This window comes from Spinacia oleracea, chromosome 4, assembly GCF_020520425.1.
Source record: "Spinacia oleracea cultivar Varoflay chromosome 4, BTI_SOV_V1, whole genome shotgun sequence".
NCBI lineage: Eukaryota > Viridiplantae > Streptophyta > Magnoliopsida > Caryophyllales > Amaranthaceae > Spinacia > Spinacia oleracea.
This window is the reverse complement of record NC_079490.1, coordinates 163,167,057-163,179,188: the sequence shown is the minus strand read 5'-3', so window position 1 is coordinate 163,179,188 and position 12,132 is coordinate 163,167,057. Positions and strand designations below refer to the sequence as shown.

General features: G+C 38.3%; 1 protein-coding gene across 1 annotated transcript; it reads left to right on the top strand.

Moving 5' to 3' along the window:
- Positions 1-390: 390 nt before the first annotated feature.
- LOC130472113 (uncharacterized) lies at positions 391-2,202 on the top strand. The gene has a single exon (XM_056842557.1). It carries the CDS (start codon positions 391-393, stop codon positions 2,200-2,202), a length of 1,812 nt encoding a protein of 603 aa, XP_056698535.1.
- The last annotated feature ends 9,930 nt before the right edge of the window (positions 2,203-12,132 follow it).

Here is a 12,132-nt window from a genome sequence, read left to right as displayed (position 1 = left end):
CGTGAGGAGAAGCAGTTGAGGGACTGTTTCTGTAAGGGAAGGAACAACGAGGGGTTGTTCCTGGTCATCTGTAGTCAGAGGCGACTAACAGATTGTGGCCCGAGTAGATTAGGCTTGTAAAGAAACTGAGTTGTTTTGCCTAATTAGTGAATGTGTTTAAGTCCCCAAAAGGGGCCGTGGTTTTTTCCTCTCTATTGGGCCTAGAGAGTTTTCCACGCTAAATCTCGCTTGCATATTTTATTGTTTCTGTTCCTAGTAGTTTAATTTTGTAAAACCATAAAATATCAATTCACCCCCCCTCTTGAGGAACTCTGTGAAACTAACAATTGGTATCAGAGCCAGAACCCTTTAACTGCAGGTAATTCTGTCGGGAAAAACGATTCTGAAGCTATGAACACAACTGAGAAACTCGAAGAGGGATACTCAACACAACGACCTCCAATGTTTAGTGGCAAATACTATTCATACTGGAGAAACAGGATGGAGATCTTTATCAAAGCTGAGAACTATCAAGTATGGAGAGTCATTGAAGTTGGAGACTTCCAAGTCACCAAGCTAAACACCTCTGGTGAAACCGTTCCTAAACCGATTGCTGAATTTGACAAAGCCGACTATGAAAAGCTCGAGCTTAATGCCATGGCTGTCAAAATTCTTCACTGTGGACTAGGTCCTAATGAGCACAATAGAGTAATGGGATGCAAGAATGCGAAGCAAATATGGGATCTGCTCCAAGTCACTCATGAAGGAACAAATGAAGTCAAAAGATCAAAGATTGATCTTTTAATGCACCAATATGAATTGTTCACCATGAAACCTTCTGAAACAATTCAAGACATGATCACCCGCTTCACTAACATCATCAATGAATTGAACTCTCTTGGCAAAATCATAACCCCTGAGGAACAAGTTAGAAAAGTTCTAAGAAGTCTTCCACAAGACCCCTGGATGGCCAAGGTAACTGCCCTTCAGGAAACCAAAGACTTCACCAAGTTTAACCTGGAACAACTAGCTGGATCCCTCCTGACTCATGAACTGCAACTAAATGCACGACCTTCAGAGAATAACAAAAATAGGGCTCTTGCTCTAAAAACTGAAAATGATGAAAACTCTGAAGAGGATGAGGAAACAGCTCTATTTGCTAGAAGATTCAGAAGAATGTTCAGGAACTATAAAGATGGAGATCACCGAGGGAAACCTAACCGGAAATTCTCCAAAACTGATACTGGATGCCATAAGTGTGGAAACTTGGAACATCGCATTAGGGAATGCCCTCTCTGGGATCAAGAACGAGGAAAAGGAAAGGAAAAAACCAGAGACAGATTCAAAGATAACAGGAACTCATTCTCCAAAACTGACGTGAGAAAGGCCATGATTGCTGCATGGGGAGACACTTCTTCGGATGAGGAACAGGAACAACCCAACGAAGAAACAGCTCACCTATGCCTTGTAGCTGAACATGAAGAAGATGGATCCGACTCAGAATCTGAAAAATTCCAGGCAAGTCTCACTCAAATTAAAAATAAACTTGAATCTCTTTCCAAATTAGAATTGTTTGATCTACTTTCCTGTCTCACTAGTGATTATGAGGATCTACTGAAAGAAAAGTTAGACTCTGATAAAGAACACCAGACCACCATAAAAGAACTTAGTAATGAGCTAGAATGGACAAAAATTACTAACATAGATATAGACAAACGGTTCTTTAACCTCTTTGATCAGAACCTCCACATAAAAGAAATCTGTGAAGCCTTACGAAGTGAAAACATCTGGCTAAAACAAGAACTAATTGATCTAGAAGTGGCCAAGACTAAAAACCTTTACAAAGAAGAACTAGAAAGAACTCAACTGGAACTAGTTAAGATTCACCAAGAAAAGACCAAACTAGAAGATGAACTAGCTAGAAAGACTAGACACAGAATAGAAGGAACACCTAAATGGATAGAAGAAGCTAGAACCAAACGCACAGAAGGACTAGGTTTCAACCATAAGAAACGTCAACCTAAAAAGACTAGAGTAGATCTCTATAGTGACCTAATATGCTCCTTCTGTGGCCTAATTGGTCACTACAGAAACTCTTGTCCCAAAAACCAACGAAGCTTGGAAAAGAACATAGAACACACCAGAACTAAATGGGTAAAGAAAAGCGATTTGATTCCAAGCAAGGAACCCAAGCTATGCTGGGTTCCTAAAAACTCTAACTAAAAATCTGATGCAGGTCGAAGTGAGGGGGAACAACACATGGTACCTAGACAGCGGTTGTTCCAAGCACATGACAGGAGACAGAAACAGATTTCTCTCACTCACTACCTATGAAGGTGGAACTGTGACTTTTGGCGATAATAAAAAAGGTAACATCATTGGGATTGGTAAGGTCGGTAAGTCAAAGTCTCACTCCATCGATAATGTATTTTTAGTTGAAGGTCTAGGACATAGCTTATTAAGCATTTCTCAATTCTGTGACAAAGGAAATTATGCTAAATTCTTCTCGAATAAATGTCTGATTATCAACAGTAACACTGATACAGTGATCTTAGAGGGACAGAGGAAAGGGAACACCTATGTGGTTAACCTGAACTCCGTTCCTCACTCCAATCTGACCTGTCTCAATGTTATTGAAGATGATCCATTATTGTGGCATAAAAGATTTGGTCATGCTAGTTTCTCTCTAATGAACAAGTTGAATTCAAAAAATTTAGTCACAGGTCTTCCGAATACCAAGTTCGCAAAAGTATCAGTATGTGATGCCTGTATCAAAGGAAAACAAGTGAGAACTTCTTTCAAGTCAAAGGGAATGATCAGTACAACAAGACCACTGGAGCTGATCCACGTGGACTTATGTGGACCAATGAGAACTCAAAGTAGAAGTGGAAAAAGATATGTGCTTGTAATTGTAGATGACTTCTCAAGATACACATGTGTAATCTTCCTAGCCAGCAAGGAAGAAACATTTGAAGAATTCGTGGCATTTGCCTCTAGAGTCCAACGACAAAGCAATCACAAACTGGTCCATATCAGATCAGATCATGGTACTGAATTCCAAAACAAAAAATTTGATGACCTATGCAAAGAATCAGGAATAAGTCATAACTTCTCTGCACCTAGAACTCCTCAACAGAATGGTGTGGTAGAAAGAAAGAATCGAACTCTTGAAGACATGACAAGAACAATGCTGATTGCTAGTGGACTTCCAAAAAGTTTCTGGGCCGAAGCTCTAAACACAGCATGCTATGTGCTAAATCGAGTATTGGTTAGAGCAATCAAAAACAAAACCCCATATGAATTATATAGAGGAAGAAAACCCTCCATAACTCATCTCAGAATCTTTGGATGCAAGTGTTTCGTCCACAACAATGGAAAAGACCAACTGGGAAAATTTGATGCACGAAGTGATGAAGCTATATTCTTGGGATACGCTTCGAACAGCAAAGCATATCGAGTATTCAACAAAAGGACCATGTGCATGGAAGAAAGCATACATATTATATTTGATGAAACTGACTCCCAAAACTCTGTTACAGGTACAACTCCTGAAGGAAATTTCGAACTAGGACTCACAAGAAAAACTGAAGACGAAGAAGTAAAAAGGACTTCTCAAATAGAAGAACAGACACAGGATGTTGAAACACTAGAAGGAGGAACAGTTGAAGTAGAACAAACGCAAAATGAGGATCATACAGAACAAAATGCTCAAACAGAACAGCGTGCCGAAGAAGACTCTACACCATTCCAACCCAGACCTTGGAAACATCAAAGCTCGCATCCACTTGACCAAATAATTAGTGATCTTGGACGAGGAACAACAACGAGATCACAACTTAAAAACTTTTGTGCTTTTTATGCTTATTTATCAATGATTGAACCTAAAAATTATAAAGAGGCACTAACTGACTCTGATTGGATCATTGCCATGCAGGAGGAACTCAATGAATTCGAAAGAAATAAGGTATGACATCTTGAGCCCACACCTTTAGCCAACAGAGTAATAGGTCTAAAGTGGGTATTCAGAAACAAACAAGACGAGCTTGCAACCATCACTAGGAACAAAGCCAGATTGGTGGTCAAAGGATACAATCAGCAAGAAGGGATAGATTTTGAAGAGACATTTGCTCCACTTGCCAGAATGGAAGCAATACGTATACTTATAGCGTTCGCTTCATACATGGGATTCAAACTCTATCAAATGGATGTAAAATGTGCGTTCCTAAACGGACATCTCAAGGAAGAAGTCTACGTGGAACAACCACCAGGGTTTGAAGATCCAGAATATCCCTCACATGTGTACAAGCTGGACAAAGCACTATATGGATTAAAACAAGCTCCAAGAGCATGGTATGAACGACTTTCTCACTTCCTACTAGACAATAAATTCAATCGAGGTAAGGTTGATAGAACCCTGTTCCTTAAGTCAAGAAATACAGATATACTAATAGTTCAAATTTATGTTGATGATATTATATTTGGTGCTACTAACGAAGATCTTTGCAAGGAATTCTCTGACTTAATGCAGCAAGAATTTCAAATGAGCATGATGGGAGAATTTAACTTCTTCCTAGGTCTTCAAACCAAACAAACGGAACAAGGCATCATGATACATCAACAGAAATACATAAAGGACCTCATCAAGAAATATGGAATGGAGTCGGCTAAAAGCAACCACACACCAATGGGAACAACTACAAGACTAGATGAGGATCAAGAAGGTAAGAGTGTTGATCAAACAAGATACAGAGGTATGATAGGCTCTTTACTTTATCTTACAGCAAGCAGACCAGACATTGCATTCAGTGTAGGTGTCTGTGCCCGCTTTCAATCTAATCCAAAGGAATCCCATCTCACAGCAGTCAAAAGAATTCTAAGATACCTAAAAGGAACAGATGACTTATGCCTATGGTACCCTAACTATGATCACTTTGATCTCAAAGGATATACAGATACTGACTATGCAGGTGATTTAGTAAACAGAAAGAGCACATCAGGGATGGTGCAGTTCCTAGGAGCATGTGCAGTCTCCTGGGCTTCCAAGAAACAAAACACCGTGGCATTATCCACAACAGAAGCTGAATATGTAGCTGCTGCTTCATGTTGTTCCCAAATGCTATGGATCAAGCAACAACTTAGAGACTTTGGTATGAAATTAAAATGTGTTCCTATCCTGTGTGACAACACTAGTGCTATCTGCATATCAAAAGATCCAGTCCACCACTCAAGAGTCAAACACATTCACATTCGTCATCACTTTCTAAAAGACTATGTGGAAAAGGAACTGGTCAAGCTTGAATTCTGTCCCACAGAAGATCAAGTTGCTGACATCCTAACCAAACCACTATCCAGGGACAGACACGACAAACTAAGGTTAGAACTCGGTATGATACGAATAACTTGATCCTTGTTGCCCTTATTTCTTAACCCTTATGAATTTTTCAAAAAAAAAAAAAAATTCTTTAATTCTTACGTATTTGAGAATGGACTAACTATCGGAATCAGATTGCAAAACCCAGATGTGCATCACCACAGCCACGTCTGCACACTTCTAAGGTAACTGCACTTGCTCTCAATACTTGCATTAATTCTAAGTCTAAGTGGGAAAACTAAAAATGAATGGAAAGCATTTAATTTGATTCGGTGAATCTTACGAACACGGTGCATGCATTACTATTCATTTTTGTTCACTCAAACACGCTTCCCATAAATCAATTCCCAACAAAACCTTTTCAGCTCCCAATCATTCTCCCTATAAACTTCGCCGATATTTCTTCAAACCCCAGAATTTAAAATTCAAAAACCCTCTCTCTCTCTCATTATCCACTCGCCACCCACCTCTCCTATAAATAATCATGACTCTCTACAAGCTTCAATTCCCAAACCCTAGAAACTCTTCCTCTCCTTCGGAACCGATAATCACAATTATCCCTCTCCAAACAGTATACCCAGAATCCATGGCTCCAAAGCAACCCACACCAAAACCATCGGCCGCCAAGTCCACCGCCAAGCTGACCACAAAAAGGAACCTCGTTCTGAAAAAGGAAGTAGCTGCACCAACTCAGGGGGAACCAAACCTTCCAATGGAGAAAAAGGTAAAACTTGAATCCTCAAAATTTCATTATTTTCCCTCCGATCGCATGCTCCCTGGGTTGAGTATTGATTTTGGTTGGTGTCGTGAAGTTGGTTTTGTTGAGTTACTCGAATCTATTGAGTCACAGGGATGGACATATCTGTTTGAGGTGTGCTCCAAAGCTTGCATGTACCCTGAGGCTATGGGAGAATTCTGTTCAAATTTTTTAAACAAAGGGGGGGTTTGTCAGTCGGAGGTAAATGGGAAGTCATTTAGTTTTGATGCTGAAAAATTGGGGAATTGGTTCAAGGTTCCTGTGCTGGGTGAGGAGGTTTACCATAAGGGGAAAGTTCCAATTGAATTGGGGAGTGCTACCATGGAAGACGTCTACTCTTATTTTGGGGGACAGGGCAAACACCCAAAAGCCCTAAATCAATCTCTTCTCACTCCCTTTCAGAAAGTCTTGTTCAATGTGGTACGTCGAGGACTTGTTCCGCGTCACGATAAACGAGCCCTAGCCAGTCGATTAGACCTCATTTACATCTTTCTCCTTGAATCTCACCGCCAAATCAACTTTCCCATGGTCTTTATTGCTCACCTAACCCACAGCATTTCTCAAAACAACATGATTGGATACGGCTCCCTCTTGACCTTTATCATGCGCAAAGTGGGGGTTGATCTCACAAAATATACATCTGAACCACATACTCCAGCCCACATTCTAAACAAAGCCTGTCTACATGGTGTAAGTCTGAGTGTTGTTGATGGGGTTGTCTGCGTTGGGAAGCTGTTGGTTGGAGACACAGCCCAACAGGAGGAGGATGATTTAGAGGGGGTAGAAGAAGAGCTCGATGAGGGAGATGAGCTGTCAGATGCGGAAGAGGAGGCACCATTTCCTTGCCAGGAGACAGAGGGTCAGACAGAGGGTGTTCCTGTTGATCTATGTCCAAAGGAGACAAGTCCAATCAAAGCCACCTCCTCTCCCAAGAACATTCCAGCCACATCATCTTATCAACCTATCCGTCGCAGTAGCCGTCTAGCCAGCTCTTCCAAAGGAGTCCCTCCGGTCTACAGGGTCGAGGATTCAGATTCAGACAAAGATGGTGAAACCCAATCTGCTGCTCCCTCACCAGACGGTTCAGTGCAGCTCTTGATGGCTAAAGTGGATCAACTGCAGCTGGACAATGTGGTTCTGTTGTCAGCTGTTACTTCTTTGCAGGAGCTTATTCACAAGATGCAGCAGGACCAGGCAGAGTTCTTCAACGACATGACAGAACGTCTTGCTGACATGATCATAGAGGAGGTGGCAAATGATGATAATGCTGCTCCTGGATCACCCCAAGCCTGACCCTGCTTCTTATGCTACCTTACCCCACCCCATATATTTTGCTCTCTGATAAACAATTACTTTCTTTTGGTCCTTGAACAATTTTTTTTGGATATTTTGGATGCGCCAAGTTTATGACTAATGATCATTAGTGCGCTTTTCCTACGTTATGATAGTTGACCCACACTGACATATAGACTTATTGCTTGTGTTGTGCTCTATGTTGCTATTATCTTGTTTTGCTTGCAGGGGTGCGGTCAAACTCGTTGATCGACTTGAGCTGCAAACTGCTTCTTGGTCTGTTGGGGTAAAATAATTCTCTATTTCTTTCTTCTCTGTCTTGTGAAATCGTTTTTCACCTACCCTTTTTTATAATTCCAAAGGGGGAAGATAATGGGGGACAACTTGTGTTTCAAATAGTTGTATCTATACATAAGTTCGAAACCTCAGAAAATGTTCCATCTGTTCCTAATTGAGGTTTGAGGTATGATTGTCAGCAGCACCTTGTTTCATTCCTTAGTCATTATCTGCATATTTTACTTTTATCAAGTTGTAAGGTTGTCATCATCAAAAAGGGGGAAATTGTTGATTCCTCAGTTTTGACGATGACAAACTTAAGCTATACTCACAACTGGTTATTTAAGGAATGTCACAGGTTTATATGAAACGATCAGCACACTTAGCAACAACAAGTATACAACACTACCAGCTGAGAAACCATGAAGAGAAGCAGTTCAAAACAAGGATTAAAATTGAATCATGGGCCAAGGAGTATGAAGCCCAGCAAGTCAATTAGAGTCCAGAAAGGTATAAGACCAGTAGAAACAAATACAGCTTAGTATGGGAACAGAATATTTCATAGAGTCCTAAATCAGTTTTATTTTATAAAAGATAAGTGTCGATTTACAAAACTGATTTTACTATTTTACTTAAGGTTAAACTCTTAAACGTTTTAAGTTAATTTACAACTCTCAAATCCGTAAGGATTGAGTTTATCTAAAACGCGTTTTAAAGATGTTATTTGCGAAAATATATCTTTTGAAAAGAGTCCTAAATTAGTTTGAATTAGAATCTAGGGTAAACTCTGGTTTTCCTATATATACACCTAAAGTTCTCTGCGAATTTTTTATCAGACTTATTTACATCAACCGGAAGCTTTCAGGTATCACCCTTAAAGTCTTAATCTTTAAAAGAAGTCTGTTCCTGTTCCCATATAGAGCAGTATTTGTTGCGTGGTCTTGTATCTAGTATTTAGTGTTAAGTTTAATATTCTTTGATTTCAGTTTAAGTGTTGAGATTTTGTATGTTAAGCCTGAGTCAGGCTTACTTGAGCAAGAGAGAAGATCTCACAAGAGATCCGTGAGGAGAAGCAGTTGAGGGACTGTTTCTGTAAGGGAAGGAACAACGAGGGGTTGTTCCTGGTCATCTGTAGTCAGAGGCGACTAACAGATTGTGGCCCGAGTAGATTAGGCTTGTAAAGAAACTGAGTTGTTTTGCCTAATTAGTGAATGTGTTTAAGTCCCCAAAAGGGGCCGTGGTTTTTTCCTCTCTATTGGGCCTAGAGAGTTTTCCACGCTAAATCTCGCTTGCATATTTTATTGTTTCTGTTCCTAGTAGTTTAATTTTGTAAAACCATAAAATATCAATTCACCCCCCCTCTTGAGGAACTCTGTGAAACTAACACATATCTTATGGACCTAGATTGTGAAATTACAACACACAATCATTGATGATCATATTTGGTCTCAAGTAATCATCAACATGATCTAACCTAGATCTTTATGATTTCTTGCCAAGTGGATTTTATACTTCTGAATCTTTGAACTAGCCAAAAAGATTCAAACTTATATCACATGTGAAATAATAAAGTCATAAAATCTTTCTTTAGCTTGGAACTTTATTGTCTAGGCGTTCTAACAATAGTTCATATCTTTTGTTACTTTCAACAAGTAAGACTAGCTTGTCTTAAATTGATCTAGAAATCAATCAACTTTCAAAAGTCCATCGAAATAGAGCTTATGAATGTTAACTTGTTGATATGGTCTAAGCAACAATGCCAAAGATTAGTGGAACTCAAATCAAGGGGTTGATTTGAACCTAGTAAAGTTTTTAAAGAGTTGTTTGTTTTAATCAAGCATATTGACTCAACCCGTAAATGACCATTTCATTCAAATAAACAAACAAACAAGCATTGTTTTCGTTCTTCTAAATGTGAGTCTTTCTGTGTTTGAAACAGAAATTTAGGTATGCTGATTGTGGAACAAAATAGCCATTAAGTTCCAGCCTTTGAAAGGACTTAAAACAAACTTAAATGACCCTACAACTAATGTAGCATTGCCATGCTTCATTTACCACTTGTAGGTCATTAGTGTATCCTAGCTTCCATTGTTTGAGTTATTACCGAAGTAAGAACCTCAAGCGGTATATGATACCAAGGAAGTTTGATTGCTAGGTCACTTCTCTTTAAACATAAACTTATAGGTAGAAACGGAATCGTAAATTCCTTTTATTTGTTCCTTGTTTTCCTATTTCTTGTACCCTTTCTTATAGTCTTAAGAATTGAATTCTTTAGTGTTGAATTTTATATTTTGTTAGACATGTCCAACGTTACTCCAAAAAGGTTCTTACCATTTAATTTATGTTGAATATTTTGTTTCAACTAGATGATCTTACCAGAAGCTTCTAAAGTTCTCTAAGTATCGATATATTCGAATGTCTAGGGACTAGACTCATTCGAGAATTAAATGGACAAAGATATTAGGTTGTTAACCATTGGTAAAGCTGAGCTTTTAAACTCAATGATTTATGATCTCAAAACTACATTGTATTTTTGAATCCACAAGCACCAATCGGTTCGCCATTCGATTTTGATATTCGAAAACAACCATAAAAGTCGATATAAGAAACGTACATTTTAAATTGCTCACTTTCTCTCTTTTCCGTGAATCGTTCTTGGATTCACTACCAATCGAGGAAATTTACTGTTACCTTTCTAAAAGGATTTACTGCAGTGCAAGATATTTAATTATAAACAATAATTAAAACATACATTGAAGCATGCAAAGTCTAAACATTTATCATGAATAATAACTTGAAATTAAAGCAATCATGCAATTTTAAACAAGTTATTGGCATTTTATTCTAATTTATTGTTCCGGCAGGTGTGAATAAAATGATTCCAAGACCCTAAAATCATTGAAGAATTAAGCACATTATGTATTTTGACTCAATTCTAAAATATTTTAGGTACGCAAAAGCCTTTTGCTAATAGTCTAGAAACTACTCTTGGTTGATAGGTACGTCTAAGAACTTGTTAGGTAAACCTATCGATTTTGCCACGACATAAAAGGACTCCTTACTTATATCGTTGAGTTTCACCAAAACTAACATGTACTCACAATTATTTGTGTACCTTACCCCTTTAGTATCGATAAGTAACACCTCGCTATGGCGGAAAACTATTACTAAGATCGATGTAAAGGATATCCAAGTAAGTGTTATTTTGGCATGGCACCTTTTAACTCAATTTTTAAGTTTGGAACTTAAGGCTCTTACTATGTTGGTTAGATTTTAAGTGAACTAAAATCCTTAATCATGAAACATAATCAAGCCACAATCTCATGCATAATTAAGACATATTTAAAGCAATAAATAACTTAAAGCATGCATAAGATAAATGGGATCTAGTATGGCCCGACTTCATCTTGAAGCTTCAACTTCAAAGTCCGTCTCGAAAATGGAAACTTTGTCTTGAATTTCACCGTGGGAGGCGTCATTTTCTCCAAATAGGATAAGCTATAATTAAACTAATTACAACTATTTGATGGTACGGAGACCATATTTGAATTGAAAAACAAATTTGGTACTTTAGACCAATTACATTCAAATTAATGGTACGCAGACCATATTTTCTATCCTATTTGGGCCATACTAGTCACTTCATAACCTGCAAAACAGTACATATGCAATATATACCATTCATCCGTTCATTATCATGAATGGCCCACATAATTGGTTAGTTAAAACACATTGTATGCATCATATAAACATTTGCAGCAATTAATCAAGGGCACCAATAATCTACTAATTATTCAGTCCTTATTAATTCTAATCAAGTTGTTTAACCTTAAAGGATTTGTAGACCTAATCAAGAGTTTATGACTAAAAAGGGCTCCCACTTAAACCAATAAATTCATATGCTTTACTAATTTTAAGCATAAAAATGTATTTCTAGTCTAACCGGAAACATACAAATTTAATTAAAATTTAAAGCTCATATAAATTTATAATTGAATCCACTTATTTAATTTATTTTTCAGTCGAATTTTAAATTAATTCAAGGTTTTTAATTTTAGTAAAATAATTAGAATAAATAAAATTTATAATAATTATAATATTCAAAATTAAAATCCAAGAAAACAATTTAAATTATTAATTTAAAAATTTATTAAAATTACATGAACTGGAAATTTCAAATTAAAATTTAAAATTCGACAATCGTAACATGACGAGCACTTGGGCTTGCGCCCAAGCCCCATCGATTGCACGACCATCGCTGGCCCATGGCACATCATCGCAGCAGCCACGCGCAAACGTAGCAAGCCAAGCTACGCTTGCGCGCAACCTGCCTGCCCATAGCATCACAGCAGCTACGATGGTGCTCGCTCACTCGCTCGCTCGCTCAAGCAAGCGCTCGAGGCCACGCGTGTTGGTGCGCTGAGCTGCGATCGCTGGGCGACCAGCTCTTGCCCTC

Bases quoted from the DNA above. Each gene is read 5' to 3' on its own strand.
- LOC130472113 (XM_056842557.1), top strand. From the start codon at position 391: ATGAACACAACTGAGAAACTCGAAGAGGGATACTCAACACAACGACCT.